The following is a 23,389-nucleotide window of genomic DNA, read 5'->3' as shown; positions in this document are numbered from 1 at the left end:
GTGGTTGATCAAATTTGGACACTTCTAGCATGTAGCGCGAAGCGTGAATTTTCCTTTTCAAGTTATTGAAACTACCCAATTTGGACATTTGGTTTTCTTACTGGGAGATTCTAAATGGTTGACCTGCCTATCTTGGGATTTGGGATTATTCGGCTTCCTAACATGAAATATTCAGAATATCTAAGAATATTAGGAAGTTTTGGAGAATATTTGATCCTTTTAATTTTGTATTCTGAAGGATATTTGGTTTCCTAGGTGGCGATATTTAGGATACATGGTTTCTTAAAGAGGATATTTGGAATTCTAGGTTGCACTATGATTTGGACATGACTATGCTTGAGTGTGTCCTATGGTGTATTGGGATAGTATGCTCCAGGTTTTTGAATCCTCTCTTAATTTGCAGCCATTTCGAGCATGGAATCGAAGGATAAGGCCCACTACTTTAGCTGAAGAAGGACTTGTACTCGAGTGTGAGCTTCTGGAGAAGGATGTTGATCGGTGCATCATTGGAGAGAGTGCACTCAAGGATCCGAGAAGCATTTGTGAATTGGCCGACAAAGTTGGGTAATAATTCATCATCCTTCCGCCCCCATAAGCTCTTTGAATGAAATAGATCGGTGTTTGTGGCCCTGGTAGTTTGATTGAAATCTTTGATACATCTCATCTAGCATCAGGGCTATCCCTCATAAATTCTCAGTGCCATTTCAAGGTATTTACCGATAGGCTATGCGAGAACATCACTTTTTACTAATTGGGTCTGTCACATAGAGTTGGTATCGATAGTAGGTAAGTGGTGACATGTGCTTTTAAAACACCCTTCCTAAAAAATATCTTTTTGAATTGTGGCATGATGAATCCCATCAGCAAATATTCATTATTTCCTAGTGTTTCTTGTACATATATTTTAGGAGTTCAGAAATTATAGTTTCTTATCTCTTCTAAGGATTCTTGAATCTGTTTCATGTTTGCCTCAACATTGGCTAACTGCGCTGTTGCCATTAGAACTAACTTCACTAAACAGTTGGTTGCCTAACATGGACTGCTGTACTTAAGTCTGAGGTACGCGACCCGCCTCGACTGAATGATAAACTAGTACACTTGGCTGCTCCAAAGGCTGAACTTGCAGAGCGGACTAGACTAGATAGGCTGGTTGTTGACCTATGAACCCGCCTAGACTATTTAATTGAGCCTTATTGCGCTGACCTTGACTAACCAAGTTTCGCAAGAAAGCTTGCAAAACTGGATGGTTGCTTATGGATGATAAAGAAGGACCCCGTGGCCTACTATGGTGGCTAGATCTCTAGGATCGACCTTGGTTAGCTGGGTCTAGTTACTGGCGCCCTAGGCTGGGTGATCTATTTGTGGAGTTGGGATTGCTATATATATATATATATAAATAAAGGTAATTTGATTAGTTGTATAATTTAAAAAGTATCGAGGGCAATGCCTATGGTCCAAGGGTTACAAATTATTTTCCCCTTTTTAAAAATTTTAAGAACGTTTGCCCCATACGGGGGCAAGTCTTTGGCCCAAGCTGAGTTCGAGAACGTCTTCACTGAAACATTCGGAGGTTTAGATGTCACAAAAGGGGACGTGGAAGAATTTAAAACGATATAGTGCTTTATTGCAATACTTGGTACTCCAATGGTTGCTTTCCTTGGTTGGTCAGCAAACGGAGAAGAAAAGTAGGAGAGTGCATCGATGAGCAATGGCCATTGATGATTGGGTATTATCATTCGTCGTAGTGGATCCCACATAGAAGTTAAAGTCTCACAGAGTTTGTCACCACTGTCCCAATTAACTCCAACCAATGCTATGAAAATCCATGCTGGGAATCATGAGGGACCAATTCTCAATTCAACAGATTTGAATCGACAATTCCCAATATTGATGCATAAATTACAATTCATTAAAAACCTGGGGAAATTGGGCAACCCCAGGCTTCCTTAGAGATTGATCACCCCACCGCCAGTTTCGGTTCAAACAAGGTGTCCTTGGTCCAAACCAAAAAAATTTAAAACACTAGGTCCTACATAGGATGAAACTTTCAAAGATTTTCTCCATATGGTCCAATAATCTTAGATTTTTGAAGATAGATGATGCAATGATTGCTAGGCTCCCCACGCCGGTTTGAAAAGACCAAGAGGTATTGCTAATGATAGGCTTATAACCAAACCACTCACATTAATGCGGATGTGGGCAATGGAGTCCTTTGGGCCAAATATCAAACACTTTGTTGATGTGTGCTTGAAGAAGTGAAAACAAAAACATAACAAAGCAAGTATGGGGCAAACAAGAGTGTGGCTCACCCGGACATACAAGAATTGACATGGTTCGCCCTCACTGATGGTCCTTCCTTACGGACTGCATCCACTAGAGAGACAAACAATCGACTCTTCCGAGAGGCCATTTCGTGTTTCAATAAGCTTTTGACATCTACTGTAATGGTTTTATCCAGGTTCATCGATTTTTTGCGTAAGTTCTGACTCTTGGCTTCAAGAGCCAAACCAGGAACCAGTCCTTAACGGTGGTTAAAATTGCGCCCGAGTTGGGCAGTTTTTGTATACTATATACTCTTAAGCATAATACAAGGTTTACAGTTTCAAACAAACACAAAACAAACAAACAAAAAAACAAACAAAAACAGCTGTTAAATTTGCGTTCCTTAACCACAGCCAAAATGGGAAATTGTTCTTAGCCATAATCAAAAGTTTTGCACAGAGCTGAATCAGAGAAGTGTATGCTGGCCCTTCCCCATCGTAAAACCTAAGTTTCAAAACAAAGCCTTTTGCTCAAACTTTTTGAAAAGAATGTAGGATTCCAAACAAGGCAAAAACTTCAATGTTGCGGAAACTATATAGACCATTTTCTTCAAAAATTGACCTAGAGGTATAAAATGCTCCAGTGGTCATCAAAGGGTTAAAAATTCCAAAATGCAATGAGTTCCCAATGCTCCATTATACAACCAAGCCAAACGGAGCACTGTAAAATCTTCTCTAAGTTGCATGCTCAAACGAAGCCTCCTAAAATCATCAACGCACACAGACCTTCCATATTCACTTTGGGTAATATTTGAAGAAAACATTGTTTTATGTTAACCAAATTTCAGTCTCAAATAGGGGTATTAATAAAGAGATTCTTTGTTAAATGCAGTGAGAAGTCATCTAACCATGGTCAAACGTCAGGTCTCTATGTAAGGCCTTTGAGGGATTAACCGCCATGTGAGTGAGCTATGCGCACTCCAAGTACCCAAAATCCCCAACTCTCTTCCAAGTCCCCATGGTGCTAAATGCTACCTGAAATTCACACTCATAAACCCATAGAGAGGTTTGTATCTAGACCCTAAAAGACTAAAAACTTCCACTTAGCCATACTGGAGTGTGGGTCAGAGGCAGCTACTTTGAAACATCCTTTAGAATACCCAAGTGTACGAGCTCTCTCAAACATATGACTAAGCAATGAAACACTTCATTATACACCAAAAAACTCTTCTTGCCTTTCAAAATGGCAAAACAAGTATTTAAAGACCACCAGGATTAGCACTGTTGGTTCGTCTCAGACGCCAGAAGGGTGCTTGAGTTCACACCTTCCTCTATTGCACACTTCTTACAGGGTGCATCCAATAACTTCGAATTGCATCATCGTCATCATCATATCATAGTCGCGATACAGATGCATCATTTTTCCGAACAAGTGCTCGATCTCATGGTGTACTCTGCCACAAGTTTAGAAAAAGAGGACAGCTTGTTTTCTAACAACACGGATGGAGAATCAAATTCAGCCACAATGCCTGCTCAAAAACAATGAATTAGAATAAGCATTAAAAAGAAGACGACTCTGGGATACAATGCGATGGATTTTATATATATACTGACCATTGTCAAGCAGCAAGACCATGTCACTATCAAGAACAGTTGCAGTACGATGGGCTATGGTGATAACAGTACAATCAGAGAAGTGTTTCCTGATGGTTTGCTGGATAAGGCTGTCAGTTGTGGTGTCAACCGCGGCAGTTGCTTCATCCAACACCAACACTTTACTCTTCTTCAGAAGCACTCTCCCTAAGCACAGCAACTGCCTTTGACCCACACTCCAGTTCTCTCCATTCTCTGACACTGCAAATTACGTATGTAAAAATCATTAGAAGCTAAACTTCACAAAGATGTCCTCATATTCTGAAGGTTGCTAGTATAAGAACATTACCCTCTGTGTTTGTGTGTGTGTGCAAAGAACTGACATGTAACAGAGAGGGATGAAGACAACAAAACAAAGAAAAACAAAACGCACCGATGGATTCCAATTTCATGTCCTTTTGCTTGACTCCTTCTCCAAGCTGGCATTTGTCTAGAGCCTGAATCAGGTAATAGTTGCCCAACAAACTTATTTTTGCATGAAAACCAAAAAGCAAGGTCAAGCAAAATTATATGTACTAAGCACGGATTGAACAACTCACCGCCCATATCTCATCATCAGAGTACTCTTCTAAGGGGTCGAGGTTACTTCTGATGGTGCCTTCAAACATGGTGGGATCTTGAGGAATGATGCTTAGTCTGGAACGCAGGTCATGGAGTCCTATACTGAAGATGTCAATGCCATCAATGAGAATTTGGCCTCCGACAGGATCCACGATCCTGAAGAGGACTTGAATGAGAGTGGATTTTCCACTGCCAGTCCTACCAACTATCCCAGTCTTCAACCCTCCAGGAAATGTACATGTAATGCCTCTCAAAACTAAAGGTAGTTGTGGGGCATACCGGACCTGAACAAACAAAATGCACAGATCACTCTTTATGACCATAAATGTTTTTTCTATATAGGTCATCTTGGTTTTGGCCACCTGGCCTCCCATAACATGAGCCTCCCATCATCCCTGGGGAACTCTCTCTCTCTCTCTCTCTCTCTGAAACGGATTCAGACGCTGACTTGGCTGCAAAAGAAGTAGACCAAACCGGGCCTCTTATTTCATTATTTCTTTCTTTTTTAGATTTGACTGTACATAGACTCATTTTTTGTGTAGGATGGATTCTTATCCTGTAGTTTAATTTGATACTAGTAATGAAATGTAGTACTATTAGCATTCAAAAAATATATATACAGGTCAAATAATGTGCTAAAACACTAATGATACTGGAAGAAATAGGTAAAACATGGGCATCACTTTTTTGTTATAAACAAATCACAGTTTCAGATTTTCTTTTTAAAATGATTGTCCTTTAAGGAAAGAAGAATAAAAATGAATCCTATTTGTATCAAAAAAGAACACCAACAAAACAACACATAAATCCTCTCTCTCTCTCTCTCTCTCTCTCTCTCTCTCACACACACACACACACACACACACACACACACACGCACACACACACGAATATTCATTATCCCAAGTGTTACCTGCAAATCATGAATTTTGACTTCCCCAATTAAGGGCCATTTAGGATCTGGCCTGCTTTCTTCTATTACAAGGGGAGGTTCACTAGGCATACTTGAATATTGAAAAATTCTCTCCACTGATATCATCTTGTTCTCAAGGTTGCATAGGTTCCATACAACCCATGCCTGTAGCATGTTCAGGTTCAGTCCATATGTCACAGCTAAGCCAGCAATGCCTGAAAATAAGGCAAGGTCATATGCCCCTTCCTTTCTGCATCGTGTGCCCAAAACTAAGTGAAAATAAACTAGAATCATAAGGACAATGGAAAACCAGACTCCATTGTGCTTATCACTGCCAGATTACAATGGACGTTAAAGGAGAGTGGGAACCATCGGAACAGGACACGACCAAAATGATGTGTAACACTCACTCTCCATCAAAGTCCACAATTGCATTGGACAGTGATGGTTCCCTGGACTACAGCCTTCCGTAGTCCATAATGCACTGGACAAGAGTACACGTTCTGTAATTATATATGCAGGGAACGGAATAGGTAATGGATATAAGTTCTCAATATGGGCCTACCAGGATCGATAATTCCCTTAGGCAAAGTGACCAAGAAAACTAATGAGAAAGCAAATGTTAAGGCTGAGAGCATATCCAATCGGAAACAGAGCCATTCAATTGCACCCGCATTATAGAACTTGGGTCTGGAATATGCATCTATCAGCTTTAGATTGGTGGTCATGAATCTTGATTCCTTGTCAAAACTTCTGATGGTCGTTGAGCCTGATATTGACTCGGCAAAATGCTGTATGACTGGAGCTTCGCAGACCCCCACCAACCGGGCCAATTCCCTGGCAGTGGGTATGTAGTATTGCTGTTAAACAAAGACATGGGCCAAGAGAATCAGAATAAGAAATTCTCCTATGAAAGTAAAAATTCACAGAATCTTCAGAAGAACAACAAGAAATGAAGTTTGTAAACTATGGGAAGCAAGAACTGAATGATTGAGTGCCACATCGTGCAGACCTAAAATAAAGGTAGAATGATGGAAGTGTGAGTTCTTAGGTCTTTGAAATCTGGAGACAATCCAAGGAACTCCACTGATTGCATCAAATGTTAAGTGGCCAAATAAGAACTCAGAATTCCTTCGATAGTCCATACTTTTTTTTTTTCATTCACAAGGTTTATAGGACAGTAATCAATACCACACATTTCACAGAGAGGTCAAAAACCAATTCCAGCTACTCAGCCCAAAACGCATGACACTACAAACACCTAGAGAAATTTGATTATGACTGTTTTCATTTCACTTTATTGGTCTAATCTAAATTCCAAAAAGTTGATGTCAGTCTGAACTTTCTTCATGGTCCTACTTGCTGAATGATCCTCCAATGATATATATTCACTCAATTTTTAGATTATCTCAGAGTGATGAGCGGTTCGTCTTGAAGAAAATCATAAAAAAGTGGGACCATAACAAATTGCTGGGCTTTTCAATTTTATCAGCAAGGTAACATGCATTACCTGGTACCAAATAGAGACAACAATCACAGGGATGAACACAATGAAAACCTGCCAGGCAACCTGTGACATAACCGCAATAATACCGAGAAGTTGGATTACTGTAAAAGCAAAGGCTCCAATCTGGAAAGGAATTAACATATCCACTGCACTTTGATCAGTTGATGCCTGCAATAATAAGGGCCATTTAGTATACCCCATAACACACCCCCCTCCTTCTGTTGTAATCGATGGTGTTGCAATTACAGCAGGGGTTTATCAAAGTAACAAATATCGTGCATCATAAATCACATAAAATAGCAATGGAAACAACATTATATCATAAAATGAAATTACAACAACATGTAACTCACACTCACAGAGCACAAAGATTTAACGTGGCTCAGCCATAAAACGTGACCTACATCCATGGGAGAATGGTGTGAGGCTTTACTTACTAATTTGATAGAGATTACAAGAGAGATTGAGTTCCATAGCTCCAATTTACAGCAACTTTAACTCTCTCAAAACAGGGCCTAAAATAAGGTCCAAACACACAACAAATGTGCACTTCTCTCTCTAGAACTGGGCCAGCAACCAAGCCTCAAGAACCCAACAAAGCTCTCTCTTCTAGCACTTCTTCTCACTAGAAATAGAGTAGGAAACCAGGGCTGGAAAAACCCCACCTTGAGCTTTCTTCCGTTTTGCTTTTTCACTCTCACTCTCTCTCTCTCTCTAAACAAAAGGGTTTTGATCCCTTTAGAGAGTAAAGTTCCTACAGCATTACAACCATGGAATTGGATGCAAAATGAGAGAGGAAATTCAAATATAAAGAAGCACATGTGTGATTTGGTTTTACACATGTGACAATCTCCCACTTGAAGACAAATCACCATGCTTCTAAAATAACTACCAATGCACCACTTTTCATCCACTCATGGTTACGTTTCATCCAACCCCGAAAGTCTCCTGCACATCTTGTTCTTCTCGGTTGAGACAACCTTTGTCAATATATCAACAAGGTTCTTGTCAATGTCGATCTTGTTCACCTGCAGATCTCTATGCTCGAGGGCCAACCGAATGAAATGATAGTTGACCTCTTTATGCTTTGTCTTGGAGTGATAAGCTGCATTTTTAGCCAGATGAAAAGCACTCTGGTTATCACAATGCACAACATACTTATCATATTTAACCCCAAACTGGTCCAGTAACCTCCTCAACTAAATTACTTCCTTTGTTGCCTCTGTCAATGCCACATATTCAGCTTCAGTTGATGACAAAGCAATAAGATCTTGCAACCTTGACATCCAACCGACTGCACCACCACCAACTTTGAAAATGTACCCAGTGGTAAACCATCTAGTATCACAGCATCCTACATAATCTGCATCTACACAACCCTTCCAATGTTGAGTTTCCAAAACACAAACATACATTTCGTGTCCCCATCAAATACCAAAAGATCCACTTAACTGCTTGCCAATGTTCCCATTCTGGATTAGATATAAATGTAGAAACAACTCCCATTACATGGGCAATATCATGTCTACTACAAACCATCCCATACATCAAACTACCAACTGCAGAAGTATATGAAATATTTTCATCTTACTTTCATCGGAGAGTCTTTTTTAGACAACTTAAAATGTGCAGCAGCTAATGGTGAGAAACATATTTATAGCCAATCATATTGAAGTGCTCAAGAATTTTAAAAATATATTCAAATTGACTTAACCAAAACTTACCTTGATTTCTATCTCTATGGATATGCATGCTCAAAATCTTTTTAGCTGATCCAAGATCCTTGGTGGTAACATGCTTGGACATATCAAGCTTTGAACACTTGATTTCATTCAGATCATTGCTAGCAATAAGCATATCATCAGGCTAATATATACCATTGCCTAGATGCTTGTTTCAAACCATACAATCCCTTTTTCAACTTGCAAACCAAGTTAGGATTGGTTTTATTCATAAAACCTTTAGGCTAATAGATATAAATTTCTTCATCTAGATCACCATATAAGAAGGCAGTTTTAATAGCAAATTGTTCTAGCTCCAAATTCAAGTTAGCAACTAACGATAAAATAACTCTAATAGAACTATGCTTAACAACAAGAGCAAAAATTTCATTAAAATCAACACTTGGTTTTTTCCCATAACCATTCACCACAACTCTGGCCTTATATTGCATAAGACCATTTGCCTCCCACTTAATTGCATATACTCACCTATTCCTCAATGTCTTCTACTCATGTGGAAGTCCTACCAACTTCCTTGTACTATTTTCATGTAAAGCATTAAGCTCCTCCTCCATTGCCTTAGGCCACTATCCAGCATTAGGGCAACAAATAGCCTCATGAAAAGATTCAAATTCACCACTATTAATATATAAAGCATAATATAAGAAAGGAGAGTACCTTGTGTAGGCTTGTGAGGATGTCTAGATCTTCTCAGTTCTTGCTCAGGTGTATCTGGTAAGTCTTCTTCATCTTCAATCAATTAAGTGTCATCATCATAACTAATATTACCTCCATCAAATTGTCTTGAGCTTAAGCTTGAATATCTCGCACTTGTCGAGGTGACATAATGGGATTTTGGACTTCTATGTCCACAACAAGCCTTTTTTGCTTTGGCTCTTCTTGTGTCTTTTCAGCAACCATCACATTCTCATTAAAGAAATCATCCCTACTTTTTATGATATTCTTTGCAATACGATCTCAAATCCTATAACCTCTATCATCATCATTATACCCAAGAAAAACACATTTTCTTGACTTTGCATCCAGTTTGGCTCTACTTTCACTTCACACTTGAACATAAGCTTCACACCCAAATATCCTCAATTGTTCATATGACACACTTTTACTTTTCCAAAGAATTTCAGGTATTTTACCATTCAAGGGTGCACTAGGAGATCTATTAATCAAATATACAACTGTATTAACAGCTTCATCCCAAAATTGCTTACTGAAGCCCGATTGTGAAAGCATGTTTCTTATTCTTTCAATGGTAGTCATATTCATCCTCTCAATGACACCATTTTGTTGTGGTGTCCCAGGAATAGTCCTTGCCCTGTGAATGTCATTCTCTTACAAAAAGTATCAAAAGAATTCGAGCAATATTCACCAGCATTATCAGTTTGCAAGCATTTAACAAATCTCTCTGTTTTGTTTTCAACCTTGGCTTTGAAAACTTCAAAAACTTGGTCCTTAGATACCAAATGATACAACTAACAATTTCTAGAATAATCATCTAAAAAAATGACAAAATTAGAAGCTCCATCAAGAGATTTAACATTAATAGGCCACAAACATCAAAAATTATCAATTCTAATGCTTTACTTTTTTTATGAGAATCATTTCTTTTAAAACTGACTCTATGCTGCTTACACATGCCTTAATGATCACAAAAATCAAGAAAATGATGTTTAGAAATAAGAATAAGGTTTTGACTTTGCAATACTTTCATACCATGCTCACTAAGATGACCCAAGCGACTATGCGAAACCTGCATGTCTTCTTGCTTACTAGCTGTAGCAACGATCTTTTTTGCATCATCATTCCTTTGAGTCGTGCCATGAAGAATGTAGCGACTCACATCCTTTTGTCCTTTCAATATTGTCACACAATCTCTTGAAATCTTCCATGACCCATTTCTAAAAATCACTATACAACCAGAGTCATCCAATTGCCCGGCTAAAATGAAATTTTTCTTCAAGTCTGAAACATGCCTCACATTTCTCAATGTGTACTTCTTTCTATTTGATTACTTGATAACAACATTTCCAATGCCCAAAATTTTGCAAACTTGATTATCACCACAATAGGCAAAAGCCACCATTCACATCTGTATATGATAAAAAGTATGATCTTTCTGGGCAAACATGAAATAAAGCACCAGTCCAACACCAAAGTATTTTCGGTAGACAGTGTTCTATATGCAATACTAAAAGTGACCCCATCTTCACTATCGGATACCGTACTTGCTTCGGCATGGCTATCCTTGCCCTTGACCTTTTGTTTATTCTTCAAAGCATAACAATTTTTCCTTGTATAACCAGCAAGTAACCTTCTTGCCCTGTGACTTAAATCTGCCTCAAACATGAGATTTATCCCTATTAAATCCAGATGGTTGATCTCCATGTTGCGTTCTACCTCTATCTCCTGCTGCCAATGCTTGATTTGATTCAACAAGCATTTGTGTGGATGCATTTCTAGTATCTTCATTTAACAATGAAGCAGCAGTTTTCAAATTAAATTGTTACCCATTGCATTTGCCACAGTGGTGACCAAGGTATCCCAACTCGCCGGCCAAGAACTCAGCAAAAGCAAATACAAAACTTCTTCATCCAAATTGACTTTTAGAGACCTCAATTGTACAGAAATAGAATTAAAATCACTTACATGCACTTTAATTGTTGCGCCTTTTTTCATTTTCAAAAGAGAACTTTTTATGGCACGTATTTTATTTTCACAAGAGGGTTGCTCAAAAGATTGCTCTAAAGATTGCCAAAGCTCTGCAAATGTTTTACATTGACAAACATCAAATAAAATTGAGGGTGTAATACAAGGTCTAATGGTTACCAAATATTTTCGATCAAGAATAATCCATCCCCAATCTCCCATTCCAACAGTTCCTCAAAGTGGCCGATTTAATTATTTCCCAACAAGATAATCTTCCATCATCATTTCTCATATTGGCTAATTATTTTGATTTAGTTTCTCAAACTCCATTGCCCTTTCCATTTTAAGAAAAAATACAGCAAACAAGCACAATAGTAAAAACCCATTCATCCCAAACCATAGAATCACAAACCCTAAGCTCTGATACCGGTTGTTGTTATCGATGCTAGTGAAAATACAACAGGTGTATGTTTCATTTACGGCTATTGTGCACCCCAAAGTATCACAAACCAGCAAGGGAAACAATATAGCACCAAAGCAATATCATGGAAATGAAAATACGCAATATGCAACCACCAAACACAAGGTTTTATAGTGATTCAGCCACAAAAAGTGACCTTCATCCACGGGAGAATGTTACGAGGCTTTACTAACTAATTTGATAGAGATTACAAGAGAGATTGACTTCCAAAGCTTCAATTTACAACAGCTTTAACTGTCTCAAAACCGAGCCCAAAACAGGATCCAAACAAACAACAAATGTGTACTTTCTCTCTCTAGATTGGGCCGGCAACCAAGCCTCAAGAGCCTAACAAACTCTCTCTTCTAGCATTTTCTCTTACTAGAAATAGAGCAGGAACACCAAGGCTAGAAAAACCCCATCGTGAGTGCTCTTCCTTTCTTGCTTTTTCACTCTCACACTCTCTATAAACAAAAGAGTTTTAATCCCTTTAGAGAGTAAAGCTCCTATAACATCACAACCATTGGGATTGGATGCAATCTAATGGCCCAAAAGGAGAGAGGCAAGTCAAACATAAAGAATCACATGTGAGATTTGGCTTCACAAATGTGAACCCCCCCCCCCCCTTGCCTGGCCAACCAGAAAAAAAAGAAACAAACATATACACACACAAATGCTCACACACACATGCACGCACAGGCAGGCACCCACATACACATAATACCATTCCATAGAAAGCACAAAACCCACTTGGGTTCCCCCAAAAAGGTTTTTGCAATCTGACTTAACAAAAATTGCAGGTACAATGAATTGAACATTAAACTCACCCTGTTCAGGATACGTCCAGTTGGTGTGGAATCAAAGAATGACATTGGAGAACGAAATATAGACAGATGCATCTTCTCAAACAGAATGGCAGCGGTCTTGTACACAGCAGTCAGATGAAGCAAGGACCTTGCAAGGATACAGAAGGAACTCACCACTGCCAAAGCAACATAAATTAGTAGCAGAAGCAAGGGGCTAACTGTGGGCTCAGAATCCTCTGAGACAGGGGTTGCCCAAGCCATCCAGTAATTGCTACCTATCTGAAGGATTTGGAAGAGGATCTGAGCCATCAATATATGTGGAACAAGAGCTCCTCCATATGCAGCTGTAATGTACTTCCAATAAACTGAAAACCCAACACTCCCCTTCTCCCTCTCCTCTTCCTGAATAAGCTGCCCCTTGTTCTGGTTCTCAACTACTGGTTCATTTACTTTACCTCCCAGAAAATCCAGTTTTGGCTCAGCGCTTGTGGAGGTTTTCACCGTGTTTTGAGAACTCTCTAAATCTCTGGACTCCTGTTTTCCGAGTTTCACAGAATCAATGGCTTCGAGCGCCTTATTATGAGCATCAACCAGTCCCATGAAATCAGTTCCAAAGCTCAGAATGCTGTCATACTTCCCAGCTTGGGTAATCTTCCCATCACGCATAACCTACACAAAAATTCACAACGTACTGGTTTATAAGTAGTCCAGAAGAATGCATTGGCATTCTCTAAAAGTTCAAAAGCTATTTGTTTCTCAAGTTGTTGGTGTATAACAGATTGAAACTTTGAAGTAATGCAGAGAGATATTAGAAAGAAAAACAACTCACCAGCACAATATCTGCAGCAGGTAAGAACTCCACCTGGTGTGTCACATATATCACAGTTTTTGAAGCCAAAAACCTGAGCAAGCACTCCTACAAGGACACAAACTAATCAGAAAGACACCCTCATCACACAAATGGGACTAAAGAAATCTCAAGAAAGTTAAACTTAAAAGACAAAGAAAACGTGCAACAGGAAAGCATAGAAATTGAATAGAGTAGATAAATATAATTTATTGAGAAAATGCAGTTTCATGGCAACTTACAGTCAATTATTTTAAGAAAGGATAACCAAGGGGAGTAAAAATGGATCACCTGAAAGAGATGGGTTCCTGTATGGGCATCAACAGCACTGAAGGGATCGTCAAACAGATAGATATCGGCATCTTGATATATAGCACGTGCAATCTGTATCCTCTGCTTTTGTCCACCACTCAGATTGATTCCTCTCTCGCCTATGACTGTCTGATCTCCAAATGGTAAAATATCAAGATCCTTCTTTAATGCACAAGCTTCAAGAACACGTTCATATCTATCTCTCTCCATCTCGTTCCCAAACAATATATTGTCTTCAATCTTCCCACTCTGAATCCAAGGAGATTGAGCCACATAAGCCTTTGTTCCACACATTTTAACAGTCCCTGAGACCTTGGGAACCTCTCCAAGGATGCAAGAGAGCAGGCTCGACTTGCCCGAACCAACAGTACCACAAACTGCCACTTTCATGCCACGTAGGACCCGAAAATTCAAGTCTTTCAGGCTGGGGCTTGGAGAAGAAGGATCCCAAGAGAAAGACCCATTGCTTACTTCTACGGCAATCTCAGAAGAATGCCTTTGGAGCGTTTCAACTGTATCACTTGGAAGATCTTCGAGGCGAAGAAATGAAGCAATTCTATCAAGAGAAACCTTGGTTTGAACCGTCATGGATATAAGATCAGGGAGATTGTAAATGGGTTCTTGAAGAACCCTGAAAGTGGCAAGAGCCGATAAAATTTTCCCTGATTTAAGAGGGATGCCCATAGGCAGGCAAGCCCCAAAGGTGACCACTGAGACAAAACTTGGAGCACCATAAGAAACAAAGGTGGTCATGGCCGACGTGTAAAGAAACTTCCATAACCAGCTCAATTCAACCTTCCTCAAGTCTACGATCTTTGAGAGAAACCTCATCTCCCATCCCTGAAGCTTGAGGATTCTCATGTTCCTTAGTACCTCAGACATGGATTTCATCCTCTTATCCTTAGATTCCATGAGCTTGCCTTGGTACTCCTCTTGAAGAATCCCCATAGGAAGGTTGGCAAGCATCACAAGAAAGGTGGCAACCAAGGCAGCCACAGAGGCAAGGCCAAGGCACCTGTATAAAACCAATAGAGCAAAAAGCACTTGAACCGGGACCATCCAAAGGTCATGCATATACCAACTGAAATCTCCGATCCTCTCTGCGTCCACGCTCATGAAATTGATTATCTCACCGCTCATATGGCTCTGCCTCGATTGGCTAGAGAGAGAAAGTCCCTTTCGGTAAATCATGGCAACCAGGGCTGCCTTGTTACGAATGCCAACTTGCTGTAACATGAAAAACCAGCGCCTTTGGGCGATGCACTCGACCATCTTAGAGAAGAAGAATGCCAAGACCAGGAAGTATCCTTGGTGCTCAAATTGCTGAATCCCATTCAGATACTGGACAAAGCTATCGATGAGATAAGGACCCACGTAAGAGGCACATGTGTATAAGAGAGCCCAGAAACCAGTGATGAAGACTTCTCTCCAGACTGAGACTACCAAAGCTCGAGTTAGTTGCCATGTGCTCACCGCATTGCCTTCAAGCTTTTCTCTAACCACAGGGTAAACCCCATTAACACTATCTGGCTCTGCAAGCTCGGGGACATCATCGAGGTCCAATGCTTTCTTGTAGCCCTTTGTTAACAATGGGTTCATCCAAGAAAAGGTGAAAATCCTAAAGAGACCTGCAGTTGCATAAGGTCTCCTTTCACCATCTTCCCCTGGTTTTCTTTCAACAAATGTCCCATTCAACAGAGGTTCTCTAATGGTGGTTTCTTCACAGTTAGCATTTCGAATGGTTCCGAAGAACCCCATATAACAAAGAAGAGAGGCGCAGAGGATCATGAACCCATCAACATATAAGTAGTAGAGGGGAATCGATTGGAGACGGAGACGAAATGCGAAGAAGTCATGAATGGAGATGGTTAGAGAAATAATAAAGAAGAAAAGCAACCATATCCTCAATAAGAGAGAGAACTTGTTTTCTCCCCCCTTGGGTAAATGCGACTGCAAATAAACCGAGGTTACTGACCAAGCCAAGGTTCTGATGATCAAATCGGATTCAATTGCAACGAACGACTTCGTTCCTCCTTCGCCACCTCGAAAGAAAATGAAATTGAAAACCGAAAGAAAGGCATAAAACGCAGACAATGCGAAGCACAGGAAGAGGCTAAGCTTGTAAGGACGACTGAACCTGGGTTTTGATAAGGTTTTTAATTGAGAACTCTTGGGCCCTTTTCCAACCAAAACAAAGACAACAAATGCAAAAACACCCAAATGAAAAACAGAAGAAAGGGCGTGAAGAAGAAGAAGAGAACCATTTGCAGAGATGTACTCCATCCCAACGTCACTGGTTCGAATATAGAATGATTGAAACCGGCCTGAAAACTCAACCATATTCCTCCAAATTGGATTCATGGCTTCTCCCATTTTACTGAACCGAACCCAATCTAAAAAAATGGAAAAACGAAGACAGATATAGCATTGCTCCTAGGCGGTATCAGTGGCCCTATGAGCGGGAAGGTTTGAATAGAGGTAGAGGAAGTTTGGGGAGCACGGTGGGGGCGGAGGTGGTGGATTACAAGAGGGGACGCGGCGGTCACCTCCTCGAAAACGGCCAAATATCGGAAATCCACGCCCATTTAATACTAATGCCCCACGGGATCACGCTGTTGCATTACTTCTTTTATTATTATTATTATTATTTGGGGGCGGGGGGGGGGGGGGGGGGGGGGGTGTAAAACCCTTGTGTGAGATTTTAAAACAAATTTCCAAATCGGACTCTCTATATACTTTGAGAAAAGATATATCGTAGAGACTCTCCAGAGCCCGTCTTCCCTATAATATAGGGAAAATTATAAAAAATCCCACAAAATATGCATTTTATGCAACTTACCGAGTTAGTTTTCTCTTTCACTCTTTTACAAAAAAAAAGAAAAAAAACAAACAAATTTTTTATGCAAATACCCCTAAGGGAAAAAAAATTCATTTTTTAGACAAAAATACCCTTCCCGTAGCACATTATCGGAGTGCACTCAAATAGTGCCAGAGCCCTAAGATTCAGAATGTTACACTGCCGGAGTGCACTTATGCAGTGTCGGAGCGTTGTGTTACACTACCGGAGCGCACTTAAAGAGTGTCGGAGCCCTCTTACGCAGTGCCGGAGCGTAGTGTTACACTGCCAGAGCGCACTTACGCAGTGCCGGAGTGTTGTGTTACACTACCGGAGCGCATTTAAAGAGTGTCGAAGCCTTGTGACTCAGAATGCTCCACTGCCATAACGCATTTACGTAGTGCCGGAGCGCTGTGTTACACTGCCGGAGCGCACTTACACAGTGCCGAAGCGCATTTACACAGTGCCGGAGAGAGGCATGGGTAATGGATAAATTAAGGTTAGTTTTGCTTTTTTATTATTTTTGGGATGGTTGGGGGTATTTGCATAAAACTTTTGTTTTTTTTTGAAAAAAAGTGAGAAAGAAAGTTAGTCGGGTAAGTTGCATAAAAAAATATACTTTGGAGGGCTTTTTTGTAATTTTTCCTATAATCTATCTAGATATAAACTATGGAACCCAAGGTTTCAAAACACTAGTTGGATTAATGAAATTAAAATATTGTGTAAATAATTTTGTTAATATGTAAAATAAAAATATAATGACCAATTCTTTAATTAATCACATAAATACTTCACATTTTCTATTATTATATAATATCATTATTGATTTTGGATATATGAAGATAATTAATTAGATAATGCAGGACAACAAATAACATATACTAACTTACATAACTAATTATCTGTGCACCCGCTTGGTCATAACTTACCTAACGAACTATCTCTTTCTATATTGCCTATAGCACACAAGAAATCATTAACACATCATAAAACATAGAATCAATAACACACAAAACCAATTAAAGTATAATCATTAACTGTACAAATAACCATTATTAGGGGTTGAAGTCAAAAATTTCAAATAAACAATAGAGAAAATTACATATATATCTGTTATATTTTACGTTGTTACGGTTACACCTAATAGTTTCCGTTATTACTCATCTGTCTGTTTTTTGTCTTTCATAATGCTTTTTTTTTAAAAAGACACTTTTGCCTTTTTTTGGATGTTCAATATCCGAATTTATGAAAATTTCAGATGTTCAACATCCAAAAACAGCCAGCTAGAACTATCACTTACAAATTTCGGATGTTGAACATCCGAAATTTTACGCGCCAAAACTTCCCGCGCACAGGCGGAAACTTATATATGTTTATTTTTATAAAGTTGGGAAAAACCACTCGTTAAAAGAATATGCCCCATTTTACTATCCCTTAATACAGTAACCCACAAAGTTGAAGAGATTGACTCACTATTTGGACGTGATTGGTACCATTCTTACTCTTTCTTTATACGGTTGATTAATTAAAGTTTATTTATCTGTTATTATTTAGAATATTTAATTTTGTTAATAACATTTATTGTGTATTTGAGATTAATAAATGGAATTATTTTAAATATTGATGAAGTTGTTTTTTTATATAATTATTTGTTCTTTGTATCATGTTGATACATTGTATTATTTGTTTTGGCGAAATAATTGTTAAACTTGTTTGTTTGTAATAAAATTTGTTGTTTATTTTGTGTTTATGTGAGTATTACTCACGCACTATTTCAATCTATTATGTAATACTCGGATTTTATGAACCCTAAAGTAGTTAGAAATATCCCAATTTTTGGTAATTTTTTTGTAACACTAATTTTGCTTTTCATTTAATGCATGAGTATTGATGATCGCTACTGATAATTTTAGTAGTACACTATTTCAATGTATTATGGAATACTCAGATTTTATGAACCCTAAAGTAGTTAGAAATATACCATTTTTTGGTAATTTTTTTGTGTTGAATTTTTATAACAGTAACTTTGTTATTCATTTAATACAGTAGTATTGACAATGACTACTGATTGAGTGCAACTAGTAATCCAATATGGGGGGTCATTTGAGACGAATGCAGATGACGAACGTGTTATTTATAAAGGAAGAAAAGTGAAGGTCACCAAGTATAATGGGAATAGTTTCTTAAAGGAGATATAAAGTCATTTTGCAAATTTAACCAAGTGTGATCTAAACAAATTAGCTATTATGTACCACAACATAAGTCTATCTAGTGGGCTTGATTTGATTGATGTTAGTGATGATATAGATGTATCTTTTATATTGGGTGGAGAATCTTCGAGAATTGTAGTATATATTGCCGAGGCACAACAAGAATTTGTTCCTGAGGGCCCATCTTCAAGGATTAGGTATATCTGCCCTTTATTTTTTCATCTGTAAATTGCTTTATTTTAATCTTATATGTGTAGAAATTGTTGCTTCATCTTGCACTCTATCTTTTGTCAACAGTTGGTGTAACACTTTACTTGAGCAAGATCAAAATATTGGAGTGGTACCCAACCCTGAGCTTGTACCAGAGCATGATATGGAGGACATTAAACCACTAGAGAGTCCATGTAGAGCAGTTGGTAACGATGTTCAATTGAATGTTGGGCAATTTTTTGAAAATATTAATGAATATCGGCATCATCTAATTTGACAATCCACAACAATTTTGTTTTGAAGTTTGACAAAAGTGAATTAGGACGGGTGTGGGCAAGTTGCAAGGTAGATGGATGCACATGGCAAGTGCGGTGCTTACGAGTTGGCATCACCGCATACTTTAAAGTGAAGTCTATAATTAAGGAGCACACATGTAGTTGTCCCATAGGGAGGGTCCATCAGCCACTAGCTCGTAGAGGTTGTGACAACAAATATTAAAGGCCACCGTCTTGACCAACAAAAAAGTAAAGCAAAAGGCATTGTAAAGGATGTTCAACGTGATCACGAGGTCAGGCTTTCCTACATGCAAGCTTGGCGGGGAAAAGAGGTTGCTAGAGAGATGATAGATGGATCACATGAACAACAATACCATAACCTCCCTCTGTATATTAAGAAGATCAGAAGAACCAACCCAGGAACCTAAGTTCGCATCCACACAAATGAAGATAGGTTCAAACAACTATTCATTGCCTATCGTTCATGCATTATGGGGTTTGTCAATGGATGCAGGCCATTAATTGGTATTGATGGAACATTCCTAAAAGCAAAGTATCAAGGCATTTTATTGTGCGCTATCGCGGTAGATGCAAATAATGAGCTTTTCCCATTGGCATTTGCAGTGGTTGAGAAGGAGAATTACCAGCGTTAGTATTGGTTCTTAAGTATATTGAGTGAGCTCTTAAATGGGTACCCTAGTCTGCCTGCCTTAACCATTATATCGAATCAACAGAAAAGCTTGCCAGAAGCAATAGAAAAATGTTTTCCAATATGTGTTTCCATCATTTTGCATGCGATATATGGGAGAGACTTCAAGGGCTTTATGAAGAGGTCAGCAAATACTGAAATATTGCTGATTCTGTTTTGCAACGCTGCTCGTAAAGCGATCATTGGTGGGTTTGAAAAAATAATGTTTGATATACAGTGTGCCGACCTAGAAGCATATGATTAGATTAAGAATATTTCACCCAATTGTTTGGATTTTATCGGCTCAAGAAATGTCGATCATTACAATGTGTGAAGAAATAAGGATACAGTTGATAACCAAGTTTGAAGAGAAGAGGGAATTAGGTAATACTTGGAGCGCATGTTAGTATCGAAGGCTCAAGAATTACTTGACACGCGAAAGATGTGGGCTCGATTTTTGCACAAAGTTATATCCACCATGGACGCGTGTTTTGATATCCACTATCTTGGGAAGAAGTACGCTGTCGATTTAATGCAGTGGACATGCAGTTGTAGAAAATGGAAACTCAGTGGCATTTCTTGTGCCCATGCTATTGCGGCCATTAACCATATGCATATGGATCCCACTGTGTACTGCCTTAAATATTTTACAGTGAAATACTTTAGAATGGCATTTGAAACTCCCTTTACACCTGTCTCGGATGATATTGAGTTGACATGTATTTACAACTGGACAGTGTTGCCACTAAAGACTACACGCCTTCCAGGTTCGCCAAAAAAAACAACGAAGAATATCCGAAACGGAACATCCAATTACCAGGCCTTTGAAGTGCAAGCGATGCTGCGCAAAGGGTCATAATAGGAGGACATGCAGAGAACCGATAGAGTGAACTTGATGTTAATATTGTATTCTTGTATGGAATTATGATTTTCATGAATTAATGAATTGAGTGAATATTGTGTTTTTGTTGTCAAAATTGTATCAGTGCAATCGGAATTCTTTGATGTCATAAATCTTCTAATAGATGAGTTTGTCAATCTTTGTGTCAAGATAGATGATTTCAATATTAGAAATCTTTGTGATAGCCTTAAAATAAGAAAAATGAAATTCATATCCATACATCCATAATGAGTTATTCTCATGTCCATGCATCCATAAATGATGTCTATTTTTTTATCATGCCAATGCATCTTGATGTCCATGATCAATGTGATGTCTAAATAATTTTGGATGTTCAACATCCGAAATTGACATATTTTTGGATTTTCAACATCCGAAAATGGTACTGTGAAAATCCAAGAAGGTCTTGGATTTTCACAATGAGTTTTCGGATGTTCAACATCCAAAAACTCAATGTGAAAATCTCACACTAAGTTTTCGGATGTTCAACATCCAAAAACTCATTGTGAAAATCCAGGAAGTAAGTTTTTGGATGTTCAACATCTGAAAATATTGTTTTTACGGATGTTGAACATTCAAAAACTCATTGTGAAAATCCAGGAGCTTCCTAGATTTTCACAGTACCATTTTCGGATGTTGAACATCCGAAAAAGTAATATTTTCGGATGTTGAACATCAGAAAACTTGCTTCTTGGATTTTCACAGTGAGTATGTGAGATTTTCACAGTGAGTTTTCGGATGTTCTACATCCGAAAATATTACGTTTTCGGATGTTGAACATCCAAAAAATCACTGTGAAAATCAAGGAAGGCCTTGGATATTCACAGTGAACATCCGAAATTGTTTAGACATCACATTGATCATGGACATCAAGATGCATTGACATGATAAAAAAATGGACATCATTTCTAGATGAATGGACATCATTTCTGGATGCATGAGAATAACTCATTTCTGGATGTATGGATATGAATTTTATTTTTTTATTTTAAGGCTATCACAATTTTTTCCATTGCTGATTTTATGATTTTGGATGCACAATAGATGTTAATTTCACCACCATCAATCACAAGATGTAATGTAAATAATGTTAAATTAATAAATCTCATTAATCTTATATCGAATGTATACTGGATAGCTCTAGGCAGTGATATGCTGTTAAACCCAATATACATATGCGACCACTAACAATCAAATTTCACCAAGACTCCAAGTCTTTTCAAGATGGCCCATAAGCACAACAACACACATTGATATCAAGAGTGATACTGGAGATTTTGCAATATATTTAGTGAGCAGTAATAATACAAATACTATACCTTTTCGTAAAAAATATGCTAGCTCTATATGACCCTCAAAATGAACCATTACAAAATTGGGATCCTCAAAATGACCTATTACAAAATTACCCATTACACGCCACACCTTCTCTTAGGCTGATTGGATCGTTGTTCCTCTGCTATATCCCCAAAATTTTCCCCTCTCTATCTCCCTTGAGATGGAATGTGAATGCTTTTTCTTTCTCTTCCTAAAGGTATGTATTTTAATTGTAACTTTCTTATCCAGGTAACTCTCTCTCTCTCATAGTTTTGGAGCATCTTTCTCTAACCATGTAAGATCTCTATTAAATAGCATCTTTCTATAACCATATAAGATTTCTCTTAAATAACATCTTTCTAAATTTTAGAATACTTCAATAGCATCTTTTTAAATTTAAGGATTTCTTTTTTAGTATTGATATCTCCTTAATATTCTCTGTCAAAATTTTAGGAGATTCTAAAAAAATAAACTCCTTTTAGAATCCACGTGGCTCTCTCTGTCTAACCGTGTAAGATCTCTCTTACATAGCATCTTTCTTAATTTTAGGATCTCTCTCTTTAATATCTTTTAAAATTTTAAGAGATATCGCCTCAGTATTTCTTTTTGAGTATTGATATCTCCTTAATATCTCTCTCAAGATTTTAGGAGATTATAATAAAATAAATTCCCTCTCTCTCTCTCTTCCCACATAACCCCCCCCTCTCTCTCTCCCTATGGTTTAGGAGACGCACTCTCCTCTCTCTCTTCTCTATGCATTAAATTTGAGGGATACATTATGTTTAGGGGTCTATTATGAAGGCATGTATCTCACAATCTTTCTCTATATAGGTTCTTTCTTATTCTTTCGACACGTGTCCACCCATTTACTTTCGCTTAATAATGTATTATAGATAGATATAGATATCCAAGGCAGTCTTTTTTTTGGTATTGCAAAACTCAAATTTGAAAATTAGAGGTTTTCGAATACAAGCCATGCTTTTAGAAAGGGAAAAGTTTATATATAGCAGAGGCTCTAAACAATCAAATTTGAGCCTACCCCAAATATTTCATTAAAAGAGGGCGTTTTGATGCCCAAATATCTTCAAATCGACCATCACAACATCAAGATGCATGGATACGAGAAAAAAAATAGATTTTAAGTTTTGGAAATAATGTATTTTGTAACACATTTTTGGACCGTCAATTTTTAAGATTTTCAAGTTTTCATAGATATGTCGATCTACACTATTTTTTAAGCTTTAAAC

General features: G+C 38.2%; 1 protein-coding gene and 1 long non-coding RNA gene across 4 annotated transcripts; one reads left to right on the top strand and one right to left on the bottom strand.

Annotated features, from left to right (window-relative positions):
• Positions 1-240: 240 nt before the first annotated feature.
• LOC148780147 (uncharacterized) lies at positions 241-13,367 on the top strand. The gene is made up of 2 exons (XR_016041937.1): positions 241-564; positions 12,541-13,367. It is a non-coding gene; the product is annotated as an uncharacterized LOC148780147 (long non-coding RNA).
• Positions 3,400-16,593, bottom strand: LOC18429792 (ABC transporter C family member 3). 3 transcript variants are annotated; one of them, XR_016041936.1, is made up of 11 exons: positions 13,685-16,593; positions 13,376-13,462; positions 12,568-13,215; positions 9,295-9,949; positions 6,899-7,063; positions 5,954-6,248; positions 5,389-5,603; positions 4,454-4,759; positions 4,288-4,351; positions 3,876-4,115; positions 3,400-3,790 (listed from the first exon to the last, which is right to left on the bottom strand). XR_016041936.1 is itself a non-coding variant. In XM_020664608.2 (11 exons), exons 1-11 carry the CDS (start codon positions 16,076-16,078, stop codon positions 3,678-3,680), a joined length of 4,428 nt encoding a protein of 1,475 aa, XP_020520267.1. In that variant the 5' UTR covers positions 16,079-16,593; the 3' UTR covers positions 3,400-3,677. The 3 variants fall into 3 exon arrangements, 2 of the variants coding, with proteins under 2 accessions (XP_020520267.1, XP_006839138.3); XM_020664608.2 differs by lacking the exon at positions 9,295-9,949 and having other exon boundaries at positions 12,568-12,722; positions 12,822-13,215; XM_006839075.4 differs by lacking the exon at positions 9,295-9,949.
• Between the last annotated feature and the right edge of the window lie 6,796 nt (positions 16,594-23,389).

The sequence above is a fragment of the Amborella trichopoda genome, chromosome 10 (genome assembly GCF_054954075.1).
Source record: "Amborella trichopoda isolate Santa Cruz 75 chromosome 10, AtrichopodaSantaCruz75HAP2 v2.0, whole genome shotgun sequence".
NCBI lineage: Eukaryota > Viridiplantae > Streptophyta > Magnoliopsida > Amborellales > Amborellaceae > Amborella > Amborella trichopoda.
This window is presented reverse-complemented; position numbering and strand designations above follow the sequence as displayed.

Bases quoted from the DNA above. Each gene is read 5' to 3' on its own strand.
- LOC18429792 (XM_006839075.4), bottom strand. From the start codon at position 16,078: ATGGGAGAAGCCATGAATCCAATTTGGAGGAATATGGTTGAGTTTTCA. The intron at 13,463-13,684 runs GTGATCCATTTT...GTGTCCTTGTAG, and splicing joins CAGGAACCCATCTCTTTCAG to GAGTGCTTGCTCAGGTTTTT. The intron at 5,604-5,953 runs GTAGGCCCATAT...CCTTATTTTCAG, and splicing joins TAAGGGAATTATCGATCCTG to GCATTGCTGGCTTAGCTGTG.